At 35.8% G+C, this 23,039-nt stretch overlaps 2 protein-coding genes and 1 pseudogene across 2 annotated transcripts in view; 2 read left to right on the top strand and 1 right to left on the bottom strand.

The window, feature by feature from the left end:
* LOC104091629 (putative disease resistance RPP13-like protein 1) overlaps positions 1 to 23,039 on the top strand; it is a 251,621-nt gene that overhangs the window by 170,774 nt on the left and 57,808 nt on the right. The window lies entirely within an intron of this gene.
* On the top strand, positions 1,861 to 14,537 carry LOC104096547 (putative disease resistance RPP13-like protein 1; annotated as a pseudogene).
* LOC104096548 (receptor-like protein EIX2) lies at positions 18,929 to 21,837 on the bottom strand. Its single transcript, XM_009602935.3, has one exon. The coding sequence runs from the start codon at positions 21,835 to 21,837 to the stop codon at positions 19,072 to 19,074; it is 2,766 nt and encodes a 921-aa protein (XP_009601230.2). The 3' UTR covers positions 18,929 to 19,071.

Genomic DNA, 23,039 nt, shown 5'->3' with positions numbered 1-23,039 from the left:
ACTTGCTACGTGTTCTCATGATGGCATTCTCACTTTATTAAATCTTTATGCAAATTCTTTTTTGTTTGTTTGTCCCCTTTTTACCATTGTCGCTGGTAATTTGTGTTTTAGGAATACTAATTTATATTCATTTCGATCCATAACAAGTGACTTTTTTGTTTTGATATACTCCTTAAAAAAAATACTAACTTCAAAAGGAAAAAAATATATTTACTAAATTATCCTTGAATAAAATTTATATATTGTTATCTTGATATATTATGATTTGTAAATAAGGACAGATTTTGATAAAATAAAATTAATTTCTTTTTGATTATGTAAAAGGGCACTTATTTTGGACTAAAGTAAAAAGGCCAAAATGTCACTTAATATGAATCCGGAAATATTATCTTTCAATTCAATTAATAGGTAAAACAAAGCTCTTTGTAGAGACTATTTCAAGATAGATTAATGTCTATTTAAGACATTAAAGAGAGGTTGTTTGGTAGGGTGTATAAGTATTGCTGATATTTATAATGACGAGACTAGTTATGTTGGAATTAATAATGATATGATTGGTTATCTTGAGATTAGTTATATTATAATTAGTTTTTATCGACTGTTTAGTTTGATGTGTTAAAAATAACATGCATTACATAATTTTTTTTAAAAATTATTCGTTTACAAAAGTACCCTCCAAAAACGTTGGAAAAGATTTTTAAAGAGTAATTCTGTCTTATATATGCTTATCTATGTATTAAAACTATGATATTTCTTATATCATAATTTACTATGCATAAGAATAATATTGAATAGGGTGTATAACTAATACAATTATACACCCATTTGAAAATACTACTAAATAAGAAATAAACAGTACCAATATATATATATATATATATATATATATATATATATATATATATATATATATTGACATTATTAAAGCCACCAATAAAATTTCCTATCATTGTTTAGGTTTTCAACTCCCAAGAGGTATATTGCTAGAAAATCACAAAACTAATAAGAAAATAAATTGAGTTAGAAAAGCAAAATCTTTCAATAAGGCCAAATACAGAGACATCCACTCAGACATTAAATTTTATCTAGGCACTTATTACTATAAGATATGTTGACATGCGGACTAAATTATTCTGATATTATAATTTTAAAATTATAATCTTTGGATTAATTTATCTCATATAAAAGATAGGATAAAATAATTTTAAATTTAATACAATAAGGTAAGATAAAGTAAAATATTCAGTATAAAGTGTAAAATTAAATTTATACTATATTTGATTGACGATATAAATTTATTTTGGAATAACCATCAATCAAATATACTATAAATTTAATCTCTCCCCTTAACCACCTTAGCAGCTTACCAAAACACACGTGTAACAAAAGAAATTACCATCAAACACCTTTTGCTCACATGTAAAAATATTTGTTTGACACATCTTACAGGCACGTGAAAAGCTTATCTTCTGTATTGCTTGCCGGAAAATGCATTTTTTGGACTGCTGTTTTCAACTTTAAAGAGGTCTATTGCAAGAAAATCACAAAAACCTTGAACATAGAAAAATACTATACTACTACTAATAAGAAAATAAATTCGGCAGTAAAGGAAATTTTTTCAAGAATGATAGGGTATCATTCAATCTTCAGCAATAATTCAATAGAATCCAGCTCTGCACAATTTCTAAAACATATTCATGATATGATAGGCCCAATTATCACTATAATAAGCTGTGGATAAGTAAATGCAGCAAAGGGCACACCTAACACATACACTACAAAGACTTATCATTTTATGCTCTTTTATTTTTCTCCCTCCAGTCTCTTTCTACACTCCCAAGTAGCCTGTCCTCTCTTGCCTCAATTATACAAAGAAAAGTTAATTCCATTATGAAGTCTTTGTGTTTTTGTTGGTTAAAAGTCTTGCTTTTTGAAAAGAAAGAGAGAAAGAGAGAGATGTAAGGTCTTCTAAGAAGCACAAGTTACTTTTGCTAAAGAAAGGACTCAGCTAGCATATACTCTGAGCATTCTTGTTTGCATATTGCTCTTAGCATTGAACAGGTAAAACTAAGACTAGTTAATCTTCTGCAAGTTCTTGATCATTTTGTGATTTTCTTGTTTTGCTTTGCAGCTTTCAGAAATGGAGATTGGCTTAGCAGTTGGAGGTGCATTTCTATCTTCAGCTTTGAGTGTTCTCTTTGAAAGACTTGCTCCTCAGGGTGAGCTGCTCAAAATGTTTCGGAGGCAAAAGCATGATTTTCAACTCTTAGAGAAGCTGAGGAGGACTTTGTGTGGTTTCCGGGATGTGCTAAGTGATGCAGAGAATAAGCAGGCATCAAATCCAAACGTGAGTCAGTGGCTTGATGAACTTCGGGATGCTGTGGACAATGCTGAAAACTTAATCGAAGAAATCAATTATGAAGTTCTGAGAGTTAAGGTGGAAGGTCAGCATCAAAATCATGTAGAAGCAAGCAACCAGCAGGTAAGTGACCTCAACTTGTGCTTGAGTGATGGATTTTTTCTTAACATAAAGGAGAAGTTGGAAGGCACCACTAAAACATTGGAGGAGTTGGAAAAGCAAATTGGTAGGCTTGGCTTAAAGGACTATCTTGTTTCTGTTAAACAAGAAACTAGAGTACCTTCAACATCTTTGGTTGATGAATCTGATATCTTTGGTAGGCAGAATGAAATCGAGACTTTGGTTGACCATTTATTGTCTTTTGATGCCGATGGAAAAATGTATAGTGTAATTCCTATTGTTGGGAAGGCGGGGGTTGGCAAGACTACACTTGCTAAAGCTGTTTACAATAATGAGAAGGTGACAGTCCATTTTGATTTAAAAGCTTGGTTCTGTGTGTCTGAACCATATGATGCTTCTAGAATAACAAAAGGATTACTTGAAGAAATTGGTTCATCCAACTTAATGGTTGATAACAATCTTAATCAGCTTCAAATCAAATTGAAGGAAAGCTTAAAAGGAAAAAAGTTTCTTATTGTTTTAGATGATTTTTGGAATGACAAGTACACCGAGTGGGATGACTTGAGAATTCCTTTTGCACAAGGAGAAATTGGAAGTAAGATCATTGTGACGACACGTAACGAGAATGTTGCCAAGATGATGGGTAGTCGGTTAATTATCATGGGGACTCTTTCTAACGAATTCTCTTGGCCTTTATTCAAAAGACATGCATTTGAAAATAGAGATCCCAAGGAACATCCAGAACTTGAAGAGGTAGGAAAACAAATTGCAAAAAAGTGCAAAGGTTTACCCTTAGCAGTTAGCACTAAAGACACTTGCTGGTTTGTTACGGTCCAAATCAGAGGTTGAAGAGTGGAGACGCATTTTGAGAAGTGAAGTATGGGAGCTGCCAAAAAATAACATATTACCAGCGTTGATGTTGAGCTACAATGATCTTCCCGTGCATTTGAAGCAATGCTTTTCCTATTGTGCAATATTTCCCAAAGATTATCCATTCGACAAAGAACAAGTTATTCAACTCTGGATTGCTAATGGTCTCGTGCAACGGTTGCAAAAAGATAAAATAATTGAAGATTCGGGCAACCAATACTTTCTCGAGTTGCGATCAAGATCATTGTTTGAAAGGGTCCCAAGGTATTCTCAAGGGAACACCGAGAAATTCTTAATGCATGACCTTGTCAATGATTTGGCCCAAGTTACATCTTCAAGTCTTTGCATCAATTTGGAAGATAACAAAGGATCTGATATGTTGGGAAAATGTCGACACCTATCATATTCAACGGGATATGGTGGTGACTTTGAAAAGTTGAAACCTCTCTACAAATTGGAGCAGCTGAGGACATTGCTTCCAATCAACAATATCTATGGTCGAACTCTAAGCAAGAGGGTGTTGCATAATATATTGCCAAGACTAACATCCTTAAGGGCACTATCATTGTCTGGTTATGCGATTGTGGAGTTGCCGAATGTCTTGTTTATTGAATTAAACCTCCTAAGATTTTTGGACCTTTCTTGGACAAAGATAAAGCACTTACCAGATTCCATTTGTGTACTCTATAACTTAGAGACACTTCTCTTATCATCTTGTAAATACCTTGAGGAGTTACCGCAGCAGATGGAAAAGTTGATAAACTTGCGCCACCTTGATATTAGTGGTACTTCTCGCTTGAAGATGCCGCTACATCTGAGCAAGTTGAAAAGCATCTGTGTGGCAGATGTGGAACATATTGAAAAGTTATCATTGAAGTGGACTGCGGACAATTCACAAAACGAAAGAGACATACTTGGTGAGCTACGTGCAAATCCAAACGTTAAAGTACTCAAGATCACCGGATATAGAGGGACAAACTTTCCAAATTGGCTAGCTGATCATTCATTTTCTGAGCTGGTGAAATTGTCTCTTAGTAACTGTAAGGACTGTTATTCCTTGCCAGCATTAGGACAACTTCCTTCTTTGAAATTCCTTGCAATTCGAGGGATGCGTCGAATAACAGAGGTGACTGACGAATTCTATGGTAGTTCGTCCTCCAAAAAGCCTTTTAACTCTCTTGAGCAACTTGAGTTTGACGAGATGCTGGAGTGGAAGCAGTGGCACGTACTAGGGAATGGAGAAGAGTTTCCTATACTTCAGAATCTTTCAATTAAAAATTGCCCCAAGTTGATTGGAAAGTTGCCTGAAAATCTTTGTTCTCTGACAAAATTGACAATTTCAAATTGCCCGGAACTCAATCAGGAGACACCTATCCAACTTTCAAGTCTAAAAGAGTTTAAAGTTGAAGGTTCTCCTAAGGTTGGAGTTCTTTTTGATCATGCTGAACTGTTTTTGTCACAACTTCAGGGAATGAAACAGATAGTTGAATTATGCATCAGTGATTGTCAGTCTCTTACCTCCTTGCCTTTTAGCAGTCTGCCAAATACCTTGAAGGAAATAAAGATAAAGCGTTGTGGGAAATTGAAATTGGAGTCATCAGTTGGTGATGTGATTTCTGGAGGAAGTAACATGTTTCTGGAGAAATTGGAACTGGTAGGATGTGATTCTATAAATGAGATATCACCTGAGTTGGTACCACAAGCACGCTATTTGAGTGTAAGCAGTTGCTGTTGCGGAAGCCAAATGTATATAGTGTGAATGAGTCACAACTACTATACCAAAAATTATGACAACCACTAAATAATAAACAAGACAATAAGACAACAATAAAAGAACACCAGAATTTACGAGGTTCGGCCAATTTTGCCTACTTCCTCGGACACAATCAATATTTTATTCCACTCCAAAATTACAAGTGAAATAATACTAAAGAGAGAAGATACAAATGCCTTAAGATAAAAGGCAAATGAGAGGTGTGCCTAAATCCTAAACATTAGGCCTCCTTTTATAGAGTGAAATTCCCATTCAAAATTGTCATCCACCGATGTGGGACTTTTGACAATTTCAACAAATCTCCACCTTGGCAAAATTCCACATCTTCAATTTTCTCTCAATAACAAATTTTGGTTGTGTCTTCATCTTCAATCTTTAGTGTTCAACAATGTTGATCAAATCCAAACAATATTGAAACTTGACCGCAGTCACCACCTTTGTCAGCATATCAGCAGGGTTCTCCGTAGTATGAATTTTCTTCACCGTGACTCCACCTTCTTCTATGATTTCTCGTACGAAATGATAACGAACATCAATGTGCTTCGTCCTTGCATGATAAACTTGGTTCTTCGCTAATTGAATAGCACTTTGACTATCACAAAAAAGTGTAATATTTTTGTGTTCAATACCAAGCTCCTTTAGCAACCCTTGAAGCCAAATTGCCTCCTTCACAGCCTCTGTAATAGCCATGTACTCTGCCTCTGTTGTAGACAAAGCAACTGTTGACTGCAAAGTAGACTTCCAACTAACTGGTGCCTTTGCAAAAGTAAACACATAACCAGTAGTTGACCTTCGTTTGTCCAGATCACCCGCAAAATCTGAGTCACAATATCCAACTACAGACCGATTGCCTTCCTGCTCAAAAACTAACCCAACATCTACAGTACTATGAATATACCGTAGAATCCATTTCACAGCTTGCCAATGCTCCTTTCCTGGATTATGCATATATCTGCTAATAACTCCAACGGCTTGTGAAATGTCAGGTCTCGTACAAACCATTGCATACATCAAGCTACCAACAACATTTGCGTATGGTACCCTTGACATATACTCCTGTTCAGTTTCATCCTTTGGCGACATAGTAGTACTTAGCTTAAAATGGGGAGCAAGTGGCGTACTAATTGGCTTAGTCTTCTTATCGATGCCAAAACGCTGTAGTACTCTCTTCAAATATTCTTTCTGAGATAAACAGAGTTTCTTTGAACGTCTATCTCTTATTATCTCCATGCCAAGAATTTTCTTTGCCTCACACATATCCTTCATCTCGAACTCCTCTTTCAGTTGAATCTTCAACTTATCAATTTCTTCCGAATTCTTGGAAGTTATCAACATATCATCAACATATAGGAGAAGATATACAAAGGAACCATCATTAAGTTTGTGCAAATACACACAATGATCGTATTTGCTTCTCTTGTACCCTTGCCGCAACATAAACTTGTCAAATCGCTTGTACCATTGTCTAGAAGATTGTTTCAATCCGTACAACGATTTTTCAAGTTTGCATACCATATTTTCTTTTCCAGCAACTTTGAATCCTTCTGGTTGAGTCATGTAGATTTCCTCCTCCAAGTTTCCATGTAAAAACGCAGTTTTTACATCCATCTGAACTAGTTCCAAATCCAACTGTGCTACCAAAGCCAACATAATTCTAATGGAGGAATGTTTTACAACTGGAGAAAATATTTCATTGTAATCAATTCCCTCCTTTTGAGCATATCCTTTGGCCACCAATCTTGCTTTGTAGCGAACATCTTCTTGGTTAGGAAATCCTTCTTTCTTTGCAAATACCCATTTGCACCCAATTGCTTTCTTTCCCTTCGGGAGATTGGCCAATTTCCATGTATGATTCTGATGAAGGGACTGCATTTCTTCATTCATGGCAATCCTCCACTTATCTTCTTCTGAACTTTGGATTGCGTCTTTATAAGTGGTAGGAACACCATCAGCTACAATTGAGGTTGCACAAGCAACCGTCTCTATAAGACGAACAGGTTTCGTTATTGTCCGTTTTGGCCTGCTGGTTGCTATTGATTCAAGTTGTTGTCGAGGTTCCTGAGTTGGAATCTCCCTTTCTACTGGCTCTTCTTCCAGAGGGTAATCTTTATGAGTTTCCTCCTCTGCTTCTTGTGTAGGAAAAATAAATTTTCCCTCAAACTCCACCTGCTTTGATGCACCACCAGTTTGTTTGACATCTTCAACTGTCACCTTATCTGTTATGGCAGATTCATCAAAGGTAACATCTCTGCTGAATATAATATTCCTTGTCTCTGGACACCATAAGCGGTATCCTTTGACTCCAGAAGTAATCCCCATAAATATAGCCTTCTTTGCTCTCGGATCCAATTTTGACTCTTTCACATGATAGTATGCAATTGAGCCAAACACGTGCAAAGAGTCATAATCTACAGCAGGTTTTCCATACCATTTTTCAAATGGTGTCTTGCCATCAATAGCAGCAGATGGTAGACGATTAATGAGGTGGCATGCATATGTAATTGCCTCAGCCCAAAATTCTTTGCCCAAGCCAGCATTGGACAACATACACCGTACCTTCTCCAGTAAAGTCCGGTTCATACGTTCTGCCACTCCATTCTGTTGTGGTGTATTTCTGACAGTGAAGTGTCGGACGATGCCATCATTTTCACAGACCTTATTGAAATGATCATTTTTGTATTCACCTCCATTGTCTGTGCGAATACACTTGATCCTCCTGCCTGTTTGATTCTCCACCATCGTTTTCCATTTGAGAAAAATTCCCAACACTTCATCTTTCCTCTTCATTGTATACACCCACACTCTTCGGGAAAAATCATCAACAAAGGTTACAAAATAGTGCTTCCCACCCAATGAAGGTGTTTTGGAAGCACCCCAAACATCAGAGTGTACATAATCCAAAATGCCTTTAGTATTATGGATCGCTGTACCAAATTTAACCCTTGTCTGTTTCCCTTTGACACAATGCTCGCAAAACTCCAAGTTGCAATTCTTTACGCCTTTTAACAATCCTTGATTAGATAGAGCTTTCAAGGATTTTCCTCCAGCATGTCCCAAGCGCATGTGCCATAGCCTGGTTGCTTCTGCCTCTTTGTCATCACTGGATGTCACTGTTGCTGTCCCAATAACTGTGCTACCACGATAGCAGTACATGTTATTGTTCTTCCGATTGGCCTTCATTACCACTAGTGCACCGGAGCATATTCTCATCACTCCATTTTCTGCAATGATTTTGAACCCTTTTGATTCTAGGGCTCCCACAGAGATGAGATTCTTCTTCAAACCCGGTACATATCGAACATCTGTTAATGTTCTGATCATTCCATCATGGCTCTTTAATCTTATTGAACCAATGCCATATGAGGTAAGAGGGCTGTTATCCGCTGTGTGGATGACTCCATATTCTCCTTCTTGAAAATTCACGAACCAGTCCTTGTTGGGACACATATGATAGCTACAAGCCGAGTCCATCAACCATATGTCTGATGATGTTGATAACTCTGTTGTAACTAATGAGAAGTCTGAATCATCACAATCAGCTACATTTGAATCCATAATGGCCTTTCCATTGTTATGTCTGGCCTTATTCTTCAACTTCGGACAGTCTTTCTTCCAGTGCCCATTTTCTCGACAAAAGGCACATTCATCTTTGCTGGGTCTTGATCTCGACTTGGATCTTACCTTCTTAGCCCTCGTTTGATTTTGAGGACGACCCCTCACAATTAGTGCTTCTCCTTCTCCGCCCTTCTGTTTTTCTCCCTTTCTTTGTTCATAGCTGTACAAAGCCGAACAAACTTCTCTGAGAGAAATTTCGTCATTTCCATGGAGTAGAGTAGTTTCAAGGTGCTCGTACTCATTAGGAAGTGACCCCAACAACATCAAGGCCAAGTCACCATCATCAAAAGTTGCATCCATATTTTGCAAATCTGTGACCAACTTATTGAAACTGGTGATATGTTCATTCATTGTGGTACCGGGAACATAAGTGAAGCGAAACAGTCTCTTCTTCATGTACAATTTATTTTGACTGTTTTTCTTCAAAAATTTATCCTCCAGTGCTTTTCATAATTTACTTGCAGAAGTTTCCTTTGTGTATGGATATTTCTGCTCTCTAGCAAGGTAGGATCGAATGGTACCGCAAGCAACACGATTGATAATTTTCCAATCTTCTTCTCCAATAACATCTGGCTTCTTTTCTTCAATGGCAAGATCTAGCCCTTGTTGAAAAAGAACATCTAGAACCTCGCCCTGCCACATCCCAAAATGTCCTGACCCGTCAAAAATTTCTACCGCAAATTTCGCATTTGACACAATTCTTGTCATAAGCGAAGATGCCAACAATGACGTATTATTGACACTTGATGTAGATTCTTCTTGTTTACTGTCTCCCATTTTGACACAAATATTATTTAGTAGTTGACGACACAAATCAAGATTATTTCCTTTCTGATGTGGAAGATCAGACTAAGCTGCAACCACAGAGCATACTCAGACAGAACCTTGACTCAGTTACCAAGATAGATCTTTTCTGATGTGGAAGATCAGACTATGCTGCAACCACAGAGCATACTTAGACAGTACCTTGGCTCTGATACCAATTGTTGCGGAAGCCAAATGTATATAGTGTGAATGAGTCACAACTACTATACCAAAAATTATGACAACCACTAAATAATAAACAAGACAATAAGACAACAATAAAAGAACACCAGAATTTACGAGGTTCGGCCAATTTTGCCTACTTCCTCGGACACAATCAATATTTTATTCCACTCCAAAATTACAAGTGAAATAATACTAAAGAGAGAAGATACAAATGCCTTAAGAAGATAAAAGGCAAATGAGAGGTGTATTTAAATCCTAAACATTAGGCCTCCTTTTATAGGGTGAAATTCTCATTCAAAATTGTCATCCACCGATATGGGACTTTTGACAATTTCATCAGTTGTCACGGCCTTACCAAGCTTTTGATTCCCAACGGGACTGAAGAACTCAGAATAAATGATGACTTGTTTAGTAAATGTGAGAATCTTGAAATACTTTCGGCGGCTCAAACGACGTCGTTGCGTACTTTGGATATTAGCCACTGCAAGAAGCTGAAGTCCCTGCCAGAACATATGAAGGAACTCCTTCCATCTCTTAAGAAACTGAAACTGTATGGGTGTCCAGAAATAGAGTCCTTTCCTGAAGGAGGATTGCCCTTCAATTTATAAGTCCTTTGGATCTGGAATTGCAAGAAATTGGTGAATGGGCGAGAGGAGTGGGGATTACAGAGACTTCCCTGTCTCACAGTGTTAACCATCTTCCATCATGGTAGTGACGAAGAGATTCCTGCTGGTGAAAATTGGGAGTTGCCTTCCTCTATTCGAACTCTTCGGATAAAAAATCTGAAAACATTAAGCAGCCAAGTTCTCAAAAGCCTCACCTCTCTTGAATCTCTACGTACTTCTAGATTACCTCAAATTCAGTCACTGTTGGAAGAAGGGCTCCCCTCCTCTCTTTCTGAGCTTAGATTAAATTACCATGATGAGCTCCATTCACTACCGACCGAAGGTCTTCAGCGCCTCACCTCGCTTCAACGTCTAGAGATTTACAAGTGCGATCAACTCAAATCTATTCCAGAATCAGCGTTGCCCTCCTCCCTCTCTGAGCTGATCATCTCGCGTTGCCGTAATCTCCAATCTCTTCAAGTGAAAAGAAAGCCTTCCTTCCACTCTCTGCTGCCTATCTGTCGTTGCGGTAATCTCCAACCTCTTCCAGAATCAGCGCTGCCCTCCTCCCTCTCTAAGCTGGTCATCAGGGATTGCCCTAAACTCCAATCTCTTCCAGTAAAAGGGATGCCCTCTTCCATCTCTGAATTATCCATTTTCGACTGCCCAATGCTGGAACCACTCCTAGAATTTGAGAAGGGGGATTACTGGCCAAATATTGCTCATATTCCCACCATAGAGATCGATGAGGAATGCCTGTAATGATTAGAACGAAGGTGTTCTAACAGATGTAAGTCATTCTTTTTCGTTTTTCTTTTCAAGTAGCTTTTTATTTTTCGTTACTTCTCTTTGCTTTTCTGAATTCTTTTCCTTTGTTGAAAATCTTGTTGAGCAGTGTGAAAAGGTTATTGCCACTATGAAACAGAGGAAGTATCTTCAGATTGGGATGAATTGAATGTTAGATGACAAAAAGAAAAGGTGATAAAATCCTTATATTTGCACTGAAACATTGTAAAAATGATTTGGTAGGAATTCACATATTTGTACGTTGATAGCTTAATGTAATATTAGTGAACTAGTAATCTGTTACCATACAAATATATGTTTATTGTCTTTGGAAATTTATCTCATCAATTGCAATTCATGTATTATTGTCTTTGGAAATTCATCTCATCAATTGCAATTCATGTATTATTGCCATATATTCTTTTTCTTTCCCTTTTTCAGTGAGTTGAGCAAGGAGAAGGTGGTTTAGAGTAATGCACATGTCCACTATTGAATGCGAAGCTCTAATAGAATTCAAAGGTATACGCGACATAAAGTTTGTCTCCTAACTATAAAAAATAGAAAAGTTTGCTTCCCAATACGATTATCGGATATCAGCTTGGGTAACAGTATGCAAGCTATTACCGCTCTTAGCTCCATTGGTGAATGGAAAGTTGTGCTGACATTCTCTATCGAATGGACAATTACCTTGAATGTGGTCTGTCAGCAAAGTGTAAGTGAAGAAAAATGTACTTCTGTTTGTGTGGAATTTAACAGTACTACTACTCTTTGATCACTCTTAGAAAATACTGATATTTTCCAATGTCATATTTCCCAACATCAGTTAAAAGGACTAGTCATTTTCTTTTATTGATTAAATCATCCGGTGTATCAACTATCAAAATTAAAATAGATCCATTTTGTTATAGCCGAGGAGACGCTAGCTCTGTGTATTATACAGTTCACCCTTGATTTGCTCTGAGTAAATCTTTGCTGCATTAACATTCATTTTCTCTACGTACCAAGTTCTTCAGCTTAAAAAATTTCACTTGATTGCAATTCTTTCAGGTTTTCTTCCAACCTATCATGACAAATCACAAAGCATTGTCTACCAGAACGGGAAATATTTTGCTAGAAGTCTGTCAAATTGATCAGTAAGTTTTTGTTCTCTTTAAATTGAAAGTTTCTCCAAGTTGATCGAGATATCACCTACGACATTCAAAATGTCCTGATTCCTGAAATCAATTGCAAAAAATTAAAAAAAATTAAAAATGAAAGTTGGTCCTCCTAAGCTTGGAGTTCTTTTTGATAACTGTTTATGTCCCATTTTCAGGGAATGAAGTTTTGTCATCTCTTTCTGAGCTTAGATTATATTTACCATGATGAGCTCCATCGGCTACAAACAGTATGTCTTAGGTGCCTTACCTGCTATCGATTTCAGACTGCAGTTGAAGTTTCATATTAAAGGCCTGTTTCTCAGTTTGAGAAAGAAAATAAGTTAAGTATTAATTCTTATGTTGAGCATTTACAGTTTTGCCTAAATGACGGGAAAAGACTATGTCCTCTTCGAGTATTTATTCTCTGCTGATTTTCAATCGTTCCAAGTTTTTTTAGAGCAGATCTTGTTGCTCTGTATGGGAAGGAAAAGCTGGGAAGAGAGTTGTTCAAGGTTCATTTTTATGTGAAGTGCCCGTCTCAATTTCATGGACACATGGTGAGGATCCGACAGTGGTGTTCTGACATATGTAAGTTATTCTTTTCTTTTTCAGTAGCTTTTTATTTTTTGTTATTTCTCTACGCTTGTTTTGTTTATTCTTTTTCTTATTTAAATCTTGTTGAGCAGTGTGGAGCTTATATTTCCACTATGAAGCCGAGGAATCATCTTCAGGTCGGGATTAATGGTGATGTTAGATGAGAAATATAGGTACTTCTCTTTTGTTTGGAATTTGACAGTTCTACTTCTCTTCCATCAGTCTGAGAAGGATATACTGTGCAATGTTTATACCAATTTTCCAGTTTTGTATGTATGTTGAGAAAAAATCATCTGTAGAATGGTTTAATGGCAAATTAAGAACAACTTTTCTTTTTTCTTCTATGTTATCAGGATTTTGACAACAGCATGATCAGTCACTTTTCTCTATTTTGAGAGTGATTTGGCAACGATACAATATCATTTTCTCTTGGAAGGCTCTTTCATTTTTTAGCTGAAGTTTACAATTGATGGCCATATACTGCTCAAACTGCATCCTGAAATTGAGTAAATGGAGGAGTGGCCAGTGATTGCTCAATCCCCCCACTGTATGGATTGATAATGAGCTTTAATAGCGAGCAAGATCATTGGTGGTATGGTGCCTATCAATTTTCAAGGCTTCTCTAGGCTTGTTTATTAATTGCTTGTCTTTTCTAATATTCTAGACTACTATGCATCATTTATTTCTGTTGCAAAAATTATTCGTACCTTCATTCCCCTATTTTTAGTCTCCCATCACTTCCTGTATAACATGAATGGTTGTTTTGACAGGCATCAGTAACACGATATATCAGCCCTTTGATAGGTGAAAAAACTGAAACGATACAAGGCTTACAATTTCTGAGGTATTATTGCTTTTTCTTCAAAATTTATTTCCCATTCTATGCTTTTGTGTACAATCATTCAAGCAGTGTATGGTTCAATTATTGCAAATATCCATGCTGGTACAAAATGCTGATATTTGAATCTAACTTCTTTTCTTTTGCAGAAGGAGAAGATGTGATGCCTGAAGTTTCAGCTCAAACCACGTCTAGAATTTGACAAGAGGGATTACTGGCCAAAAATTGCTCATATTTCCATCATAAGAGTCGATGGGAAATACCTGTAATGATTAAAACGAAGGTGCTATAACTGATCTAAGTTAAAGATTTCTCATATCATGTTTTCAAGATATCAAATTTTAATGCTGATTGGACTCAAAAATATAACTAAAGCAGTTTTGTGTGAATTTGACAGTTCCCTACAGAAGGTAAATATCAGCATCAAGTATGGTATGATTGGATAACCATCTCAAATATAAAGAAAACATTCTGGCTGCAGTTGAAGTTTCACATTAAAGGTCTGTTTCTCAGTTTGAGAAAGAAAAAAAAGCTGTGCAAATATTAAATCTTATGTTGAGCATTGACGGTTTTGCCTAAAGTGATTGTGCGTTGATAGATGCAAAAAAAATTGAAATCTGCGTGATTACTATGACAACCAATTCTCATCTCGTTTATCTAATGTTCGGCAATGATGTAAATTTTTCATACAATTAGATCATCTAAAAGCCAACTATAAGTAACTTTTATAGCAAGCCCGGATAGGTAACCAGCCAAACATGGTAAATAACATGTTACAATTGTAAAACAAAACTACAATGACAGTGTAAATTTTCTTTGCCAATAAAACAGTTAATTTAGTTGTCTTAAACCACCACTTGTAATTTGCAATAAATTGTAGGATCCCTTACGTGCATGAACTTAGAACCGTCTGTCACAACTTCACAGCCTTGAACTTAGAAAAATGATAAGAAAAGGAACAATTTCAAATTTCTACAATAATTTCATGATATGGTAGTATCTATATACTCTGTTCATTCAAATTTCCACATTTTCTAAAATATTTTCATGATATGGTAGGCCCAATTATCACTACAATGAGCTGTAAAAGTAAATGAAGCAAAATGCACACCTAACACATACCCTACAGAAATTTATTTTAGGCTCTTTCATTTCTACAATAATTTTAGGCTCTTTAATTTTAAAGTCCCTTTCTACACTCTCAAGTATCTTTCCTCTATTGCCTCAATTATTCAGCTGAGTAATGAAAAACAAGACTCCATTAGGAAGTCTGTCTTTTTTGTTGGGTAAAAAGTCTTACTTTTAATTGCAAAGAGAAAACAAGGATAATTTTTTTTTTCTCTGTGTCAGCTGCAGACGGTAGCTAAGTAGCAAACATAGCTGTAAGAATTAGAAGCTTGTAATTAGGGGTTGTTTGGTAAGGTGTATAAGAACAGTACCGAATATGGTGTATTAGTAATACCGAGATTAGTTATATTGGAATTAGTTATGCTGAAATTATTCTTTATCCGCTGTTTGGTTTGGTGTATTAAAGATTTTGAAAGGATAGTCATGTCTTTATACATACTTATCTATGTACTAAAATTTATGATATTGTTTATGTCATGATTGTTATATATAAGAGTAGTACCGTTCAATACATATTGGTTTTAGCATTGAACTGGTAAAATTAACACTATTTTAAGATAGAAGCATTAATAACGGGCCCGATTAGTCTGGATTTATGCCGTGTTCGAAATTCACATGCTCGACTAGTTTGTATTCACGCTATAAAAAGCCTCATATGAAACTTTTAGCACTTCCTAGTAAAGAGGACTCCATTCTAAAACTGGAAAATAAAGCGACATCATGAGAGCTGTTAAGCTTAGTTCCACAGAGATAAATGGTTCTATTGATTTCTAAGTTGTAGATTCTATCGACTCTTTCCTGCCAGCAGTATCGTTGTAATTATTCTGACTGTTTGATTTTCTGTAACAAGCTAGCAGAGTTATATATTTAAGAATATTTTATGGTATTAGTTTAGCATGTAATAGGTGGCCTTATTTTTAGGCTTTTTTATTTGTGAGCCTTGTTGGCACATTTGGAGTCTTTTATTTAAGGACTTGTTGGCCAAATAAATGGCCTTGTATTTTGAGAGGATGTGGCCAAATGTTGGCCAAACATTTCTTTCTTCTCTTCCTATATAATGAGGATTCTCTACTCATTTGAAAACACACCAACAAGACTTGAGTCTTCATTTCTTGTTTCTTCCTTTATTAAGAGTGTTTTGTATGAGAGTTAGTATTGGAAAGCACTTGTGTGAACCCTTTATTTGGAGTAATCTTGTGAGGTTATTCCCTTAGGGTATTTGGGATTAATTAGAGTATTTACTCTATTTTTGTACTCTTTTTTGTACTCTTATTGTTATAGTAAATTGTCGTTCTCCGCTTGTGGGCGTAGGTCACTTTGACCGAACCACGTTAAATTTGTGTCTTCTTTATCTACTTTAATTGTTGTTGTTATCAACTTCCATTGTCTTTATTATTTCCATTATACCGTTGTTTGGCTATATTCCGCACTACCCGGGTTCCCGATCCTAACAAATTGATATTAGAGCCGGATCTAACCGGGTTAGTTTCAATAGCCAAAATGACTCTAACAAAGACCTATGTTGAGAAATTTGATCGAAGTGCAAACTTCCGAATATGGCAATTAAAGATGGAAGCTATCCTAATTTAGGATGACTTAGACTTAGCGTTACAAGGAAAGGAGAAGAAGCCGGATAAAATGACGGATGAAGAGTTTGCAGTCATAGACAAAAGGGCAAAAACAGGTATCATTTTAAATCTCTCAAATGAGGTTTTACGTGAAGTTTCTGTAAAAACCACAGCCAAAGGCATGTGGGAAAAATTGAAAACCTTATATATGAAGAGGACGGTGGAAAATAGACTTTACCTGAAGCAGAAGCTTTATACAATTCATATGGGTGAACGTACCTCTATTCTCTCTCATCTTGACACCTTTGATTCCATTCTTATGGATTTGAGTAATATAGATGCTGAAATTAAAGATGAGGATCAAGCCGTGTTACTTCTTTGTTCTCTACCCCCATCTTTTAAGCATATAAGAGATACTATGCTTTATGCAAAGGATAATATCTCTTATAAGGATATTAAATCTATCTTAAAATCAAAAGAACATATAGATAGTGATATTACTAGGGAAGCTAGTGGAATTTAAGCGGAATTTGGCTTGTTTGTTAGGGGCAAATACGACTCCATATCCAGAGACAATAATTTACAGTGTCACTATTGTCATAAGAAAGGTCACAATATCTCTGAATGCTATAAACTGAAAAATAAAGAAAAGCATAAAGAAAGAAAAAATGAGCACAAAAATACTGACACCGCCGAAGCTAGTATAGTAACTAATGAGATTGAGGGAACTATATTTTTAGCAACTGAAACTAGTTTCAGATTAGACAATGAGTGAATTTTAGATTCTGGTTGTTCATATCATATGTGTCCTAGCAGGGACTTGTTTTCTACATATGATTCAGTTGCAGGTGGAGTTGTCCAACTGGGTAACAATGTTACTTGCAACGTTATTGGCAAGGGTACAATTCAGTTCAGAATGCACGATGATGTGGTAAGAAGGCCTGAGATTGATTAACTATTTAATATAACCATCCATCATATGATCTTTGATACACCAAATGAGAAGGCTTGAGATTGATTAATGTTGAGGCAATCCAGTTATTTTAGCATATTCTTTAAATACACTGACATAGTTGTAATTAATCCATTGTAGCATGTGGACTGGTGTTTATAGGAAAAAAAACAAGATACCTTGAAAAATAGCAAGTATTAAAGTCACCATAGAACTAGACAAAATGAAGGACTATTATTGGCAATTGAAAATCACAAGTAGCTTAATTATTTCATTTTTCTGTTTGGCAAGGAAAATGTGTTAACATAGTTATATAGGTAACTATGTATGTATTATTATAGGATATCAGCACTATATAGGTAATTATGTATTATTATAGGATATTAGCTTAGCCCAAAAAAAAAACATTTGCCTTGACCAAGTTGTCTAAAGCCTCACCTCTCTTGAATCTCTATATACTCTTAATTTACCTCATATTCAATCACTGCTAGAAGAAGGGCTTCATGAGCTCCATTTACTACCGACGAGAGGTCTTCAATGCCTCACATCGCTTCGATGTCTATGGATCAGCGACGTCTCTTTATTTTTAGTTATTTCTATTGGCTTGTTTGTTAATTCTTTTCCTCTGTCAAAAGTCTTGTTGAGAAGTGTGTAGTGTGTCCATTGCCACAATAAAGCCGAGGAATCATCTTGAGACCGAGATGAATTTAATGTTCGATGACAACAAGAAAGGGTGCTAAAACGCTTATATTTGCATTGAAACATTGTAAAAAACAAATCTGGTATATGCAGAAATATCTCCTAAGTATTGTTTTCTGTTCTAGTTAAATCAGAAAACGATGTTTGACATAAACGATGAATTATGTTTTTCTCATCGTCAAAAGCATATCTTTATGTTAAGGCTACATACAGAAGTTAAATTCCAACGGGAAAATAAAAAAAGGATAGAGCAGATAACTATCCAAAGTTTTAGGAAATAAGTATACTTCCATTGCCGGGATTTTGGCAGCAATTCAGGAATTTGTTTTCAGCATTCATATGAAAAGATATGTTTAATTCCTTACTGATGTGCAGATATCACCCAGAGCTTAGAATTTGTATCTATGTTATGAGAAATATCATCTCTAGAATGGATTTACCGCCAAGTAAGAACAACTTTTCTATTTTTTTCTATTTTGTGAATTTGATAATAGTTCAAGGTTCACTTGATTGCTTTCTCTGCTCAACAATACAAAATTATTTCCTCATGGAATGTTGTTTCAGCTTTAAGGTGAGGTTTGCGCTCTCTATTAATTAAGTACTCAATGGCTGGAAATGAGTCCTTTGCTACTAGTAGAAAAAGAGAGATTGAAACAGAGGGATTATTTATTTTTGAATCTTCTGTTATCATTTTTATAGGCAACAATTATACAATTTTTCAGCCCTTTGATCTGTTGGCAGCGCGCATAGTTGAAAGGATATTAACTTTGCAATTTTCAGAGGTAGACGAACATAAATCAGAAAACACAAGTTAAGAACTTTGCAATTTTTAACAAGTTTACATTTGTTTTGTTTCCTTAAATAGTCATTTGCGAACACTCATAATTTCCGAACAGTTATCTACTCTAACTAGGGAGATTCAAACAAAATGCCTAAAAAAATTATCAACTGCAAATAGTCTTTTATTATTTATTAAAAGAAAAGTAAGCACAGAATAAGATTTTTGAGAATAACAATCTCCCCAATCATATCCATCCTCATATTTGTATCTTTACACACAAGGATTCCCAACAACTATCTAAAAAACGATAATAAGCATGTCTCCATGATCTCTTGAAAAGGAAACAAGAACATACTCCCCAAAAGCTAAGACCAAATCCTATTGACATTGCAATGTAGAACCAATCCAGTTCATCTTCATCACTCTCATCTTTTTCAGTATCAACATCAGGATTTTGACCACCTGAACTGCAGTTCACCAAGAGTGGAAGCCCGCAAAGCTCATTTCCCTGGAAACTCGAGGAATTAAAGCTTTGAAGTTGAGTGCCCACTGGTATTTTTCCTGACAAATTGTTATAAGACAGATTCAGGAAGCTCAAAGTTGACAAACTCGATAAGCTTTGCGGGATTTGACCGGAAAGTTGATTTTCTGAAAGATCAAGGGATTCGAGAACTTTCATGTCGCCAATGCCATTCGGGATCCTACCTGTCAGATGGTTTTTTGAGAAATTACAGAATATCAATCCTACAAGACTGGTAAAACTTATGGGAATATCTCTAGAGAAATTATTGTTAGACATATCCATGCTTGTAACCAATGCCAATGTTTTATCATACCGGTAAATATTGCCTTTAGTTGTCACCATTGCGCTTTCTCTCACATGTTCTCCAGCTACCTTACCAAAATACTCAATATCAGCTTTCCCCAACTTACTTCCGGCGACCATTGCTGTTAAATTGCTAATACACCTTGGTATGGTTCCAAAGAAACTATTGTTTGCAAGGTCTAAGATTTGAAGATCTTTGAGGTGGCAAATTTCTGGAGGCAATTCACCATAGAATTTGTTTGAGCTAAGGCTAAGGATTATCAAATCTGAAAACTTCATTCCTAACCATGGTGGTAGTTGTCCAACGAATTCGTTCTCAGCTAAATCAATTTTCAGCAACTTTGTACAGTTTGCCAATGATGAAGGTAATGGACCAGTAAGTCTATTTCTTCGGATGTCCAAAGATTTCAAATTACTTAAAACCTCCATGGATCTTGGTATGCCTCCAATCAAGTTATTGTCCTTCAAGATTAAAACTTCCAACTCTGGCCAGTTCATCAAACAATCAGGAATTTCTCCATACAAATTATTTCCCTCAAGGTTTAAGATCTCCAATTTGTAGGATATGTTCTTACTTGTTTCACACAAGAAGTGAGATAAACCTTCCGAAAAGAAATTGTTTGAGAGGTCTAGCTTCATTACATTGGGTGAAACCTGAGGTAGCGGACCACTGAAATTGTTGGAACCCAATAACATTAACCAATAAAGTGTTGAGAAGGTTGGAACCTCACCAACAAATTGGTTGTGAGAAAGATCGAGAACAAAATTTTGAGAAGGTAAGTTCCATAACCAATTTGGAACCTCACCTTGTATTCCACCATTTGATATGTCCACACTATTTATATTCTTTTGAGTTTGGAGCCACATGGGAAACTGAGGACCTATATTCCAGCTGCCTATTTCAATTTTTATGGCTTGAAAAGGTGGAATCCAGTTTTGACTCACTTTTAAAGTCATATTATTGTTAGATGCAAAGAAATACATTAATTGTGTCCAGTTGGTGAAATGACTTTCTGTTACAACACCTTCCAACCTATTGTTAGAGATGTCAAACTCTTTTAGCATTGGGAGTTGGCCGAGACTTTCTGGGAGAGTTCCAGTCAGTTTATTGTTTCCTAGTCCCAATTGCGTCAAAGAACTATTTCTCAATCCTGCTGGAAGGAAATTGCTCCTACTGTTGAACAATTCAAATACTTCACCCCCGAATAGATTTTCTGAGAGATAAAGCCAATCTAGTTTCGGTAATTTTCCAATTACATTTGGTAATTTTCCAGAAAGCATATTTATAGAAAGGCTAATAAAAGTTATTGAGCTCAAATTTGAAATCGCATTTGAAACTACTCCCTCAATCTTGTTTTCACTAAGCATAAGTGATTCCAAATCTTTGCATCGATATATCCAATTCGGGATAGTGGAGTTGAGATTGTTGTGATGAAGATCAAGATATTTAAGTTTTGTTATGTTTCCTGCCTCACTCGGTATCGCACCTTCAATACCACTAGAACCAAGATGGAGACTTTCAAGATTATTAAGATCAAACAACCATTTGGGTAAAAGACAATTGAAAGAGTTGGCACCTGCATTGAAGCTCGTGAGAGAAGTAAAGTTAACAGGACCATCAGGAAATGGGCCAATTAAATTACTAACACTCAAATCAAGAGAAACAAGACTAGGGAGATTGAAAATCCATTTGGGAATAGAAGAACTAAAGTTGTTCCAAGAAAGGTCGAGTGTTTCAAGTGAAGAAAAATTATGATGAAGTAGAGGTGGTATATGATGAAGTCTACATCTATATAAATGAAGATCAACAAGAGAAGGAAGCATGTTAATGACCTGTAGCCAGTTAGTTGCATTGCTGAGATCCACACTATAAATCCCCAGATTCTCAAGATTTAAAAGACTTGGCAGCCACTCAAGGTTATTGATCCTTACAAGATTTGGTCCGTACAAATCATTGATTATCTGTAGCTCAATCACATGACGATTCAGATTGTGGCACACAACTCCTTCCCATTCACAACAGTCTTTTCCAACAATCCAAGAGGAGAGAAAATTTGAGGGATCATATACTTCTTTCTTTAGACTCTCCAACGCTTGTTGCTCATTTTCTCTGCAAATGCCAATACAAACACTAAACGTGGTGTTTGTCAAAATGAAAAACAAGAAAAAACAGAATGTTATCGGTAACACTTTCATGATGTGCAAAGCTTTAGACTAGGAACTGAAAAGTATGTATTAAGTAGCTGTTTGCTTGTAGATTGTTATTAGCTAGGCTAGGCGTACTTATATATAGCATTTAGAACTGTAGTTGAAGAATACATTTCTAGAAAGATATTGATCGTAAAATTCGAAGACTTGTTGAGTTTAAAGTATTTTGTCCTTTTAAAAACTATACAAAAGATTATAATTGACGGACCTCAATTTCTCGGTAAATCAAGTCTTCTCTAGAGTACAACTTTATTAAGTGTCCTTGTTTGGCGCCATTTAACACCGTCCCAATTGATGAAATGAAAACAACCTTTAGCTCCATTTAGTTTGTAGTGATCATTTTATATATTCTTTATTTGGCGGAAAATTACTCTTTTTTATTAAATAAAATTGCCTTACTTGGAGGTAATTCTTTAGTTAATTCCATGAAAAATAATGATCTCTCTCAACTCTAAAGAAATTAAAACGTAAAATATTTGCAAATCATCAGATTAGCCAAAAACAAATGCCTCAACTTTTGGCTAAATGTATTATAAAAGGTACTCCATCAGTGTCCAAAAACAATGCTTTTGAAGTTTCCAGCAAGAAGATGACAGCGTTGGAAAATTTTGAAGTATCAAATGTGTGTGAAACGACTGTCACATCAACGACGAAAATAAATTCCTCCGACCTAAAAAAGGTTTAATCGAGTAAAAAAGAGAACTGTATGACATATAATGAACTATTGTCATACATCTTATAATGAAAAAAGTTATCACATAAATTAAAACCAAGATAATATAGTAATTTTTCTTGTTCATGAAATAGTCTTAGTAGAACAAGTCTTTCTACAAAGTCTTCTTTGCCCATGGTGCCCTTTTTTCACGTACCAATGACTTGTTTCTACTCACTTAAACCCCTATTTTGGGGCAGAAGAATTTTTCTTCATTGTCTCACACTTTTGATGCACTAAACCCCAAAGATTTGGGACCAAAAACAGCTAACGATAATCATTGAATAAATTTCATCGGGGTGAAGTGGATTAAAACCGCGGAATGTATTTGCACCATCACAGTCTTTCTAAGTTGTATATAGCTTCTTTTTAGATACTTCAATTGTCTAATTTATACGATTCATCATTTGTCCCTTTTCCATTTCCCTTAGTTACTTTTTATTTCTTTTCTTTTCTTGGTTTGAAAGTTGTAAGTGTT

This window comes from Nicotiana tomentosiformis, chromosome 1 (assembly GCF_000390325.3).
Source record: "Nicotiana tomentosiformis chromosome 1, ASM39032v3, whole genome shotgun sequence".
Taxonomy (NCBI): Eukaryota; Viridiplantae; Streptophyta; class Magnoliopsida; order Solanales; family Solanaceae; genus Nicotiana; species Nicotiana tomentosiformis.
The sequence above is the reverse complement of the archived record's forward strand: the minus strand, read 5'-3'. Positions and strand labels throughout refer to the sequence as shown.

Coding starts and splice junctions, on each gene's coding strand:
- LOC104096548 (XM_009602935.3), bottom strand. CDS start 21,837: ATGAAAGTGTTACCGATAACATTCTGTTTTTTCTTGTTTTTCATTTTG.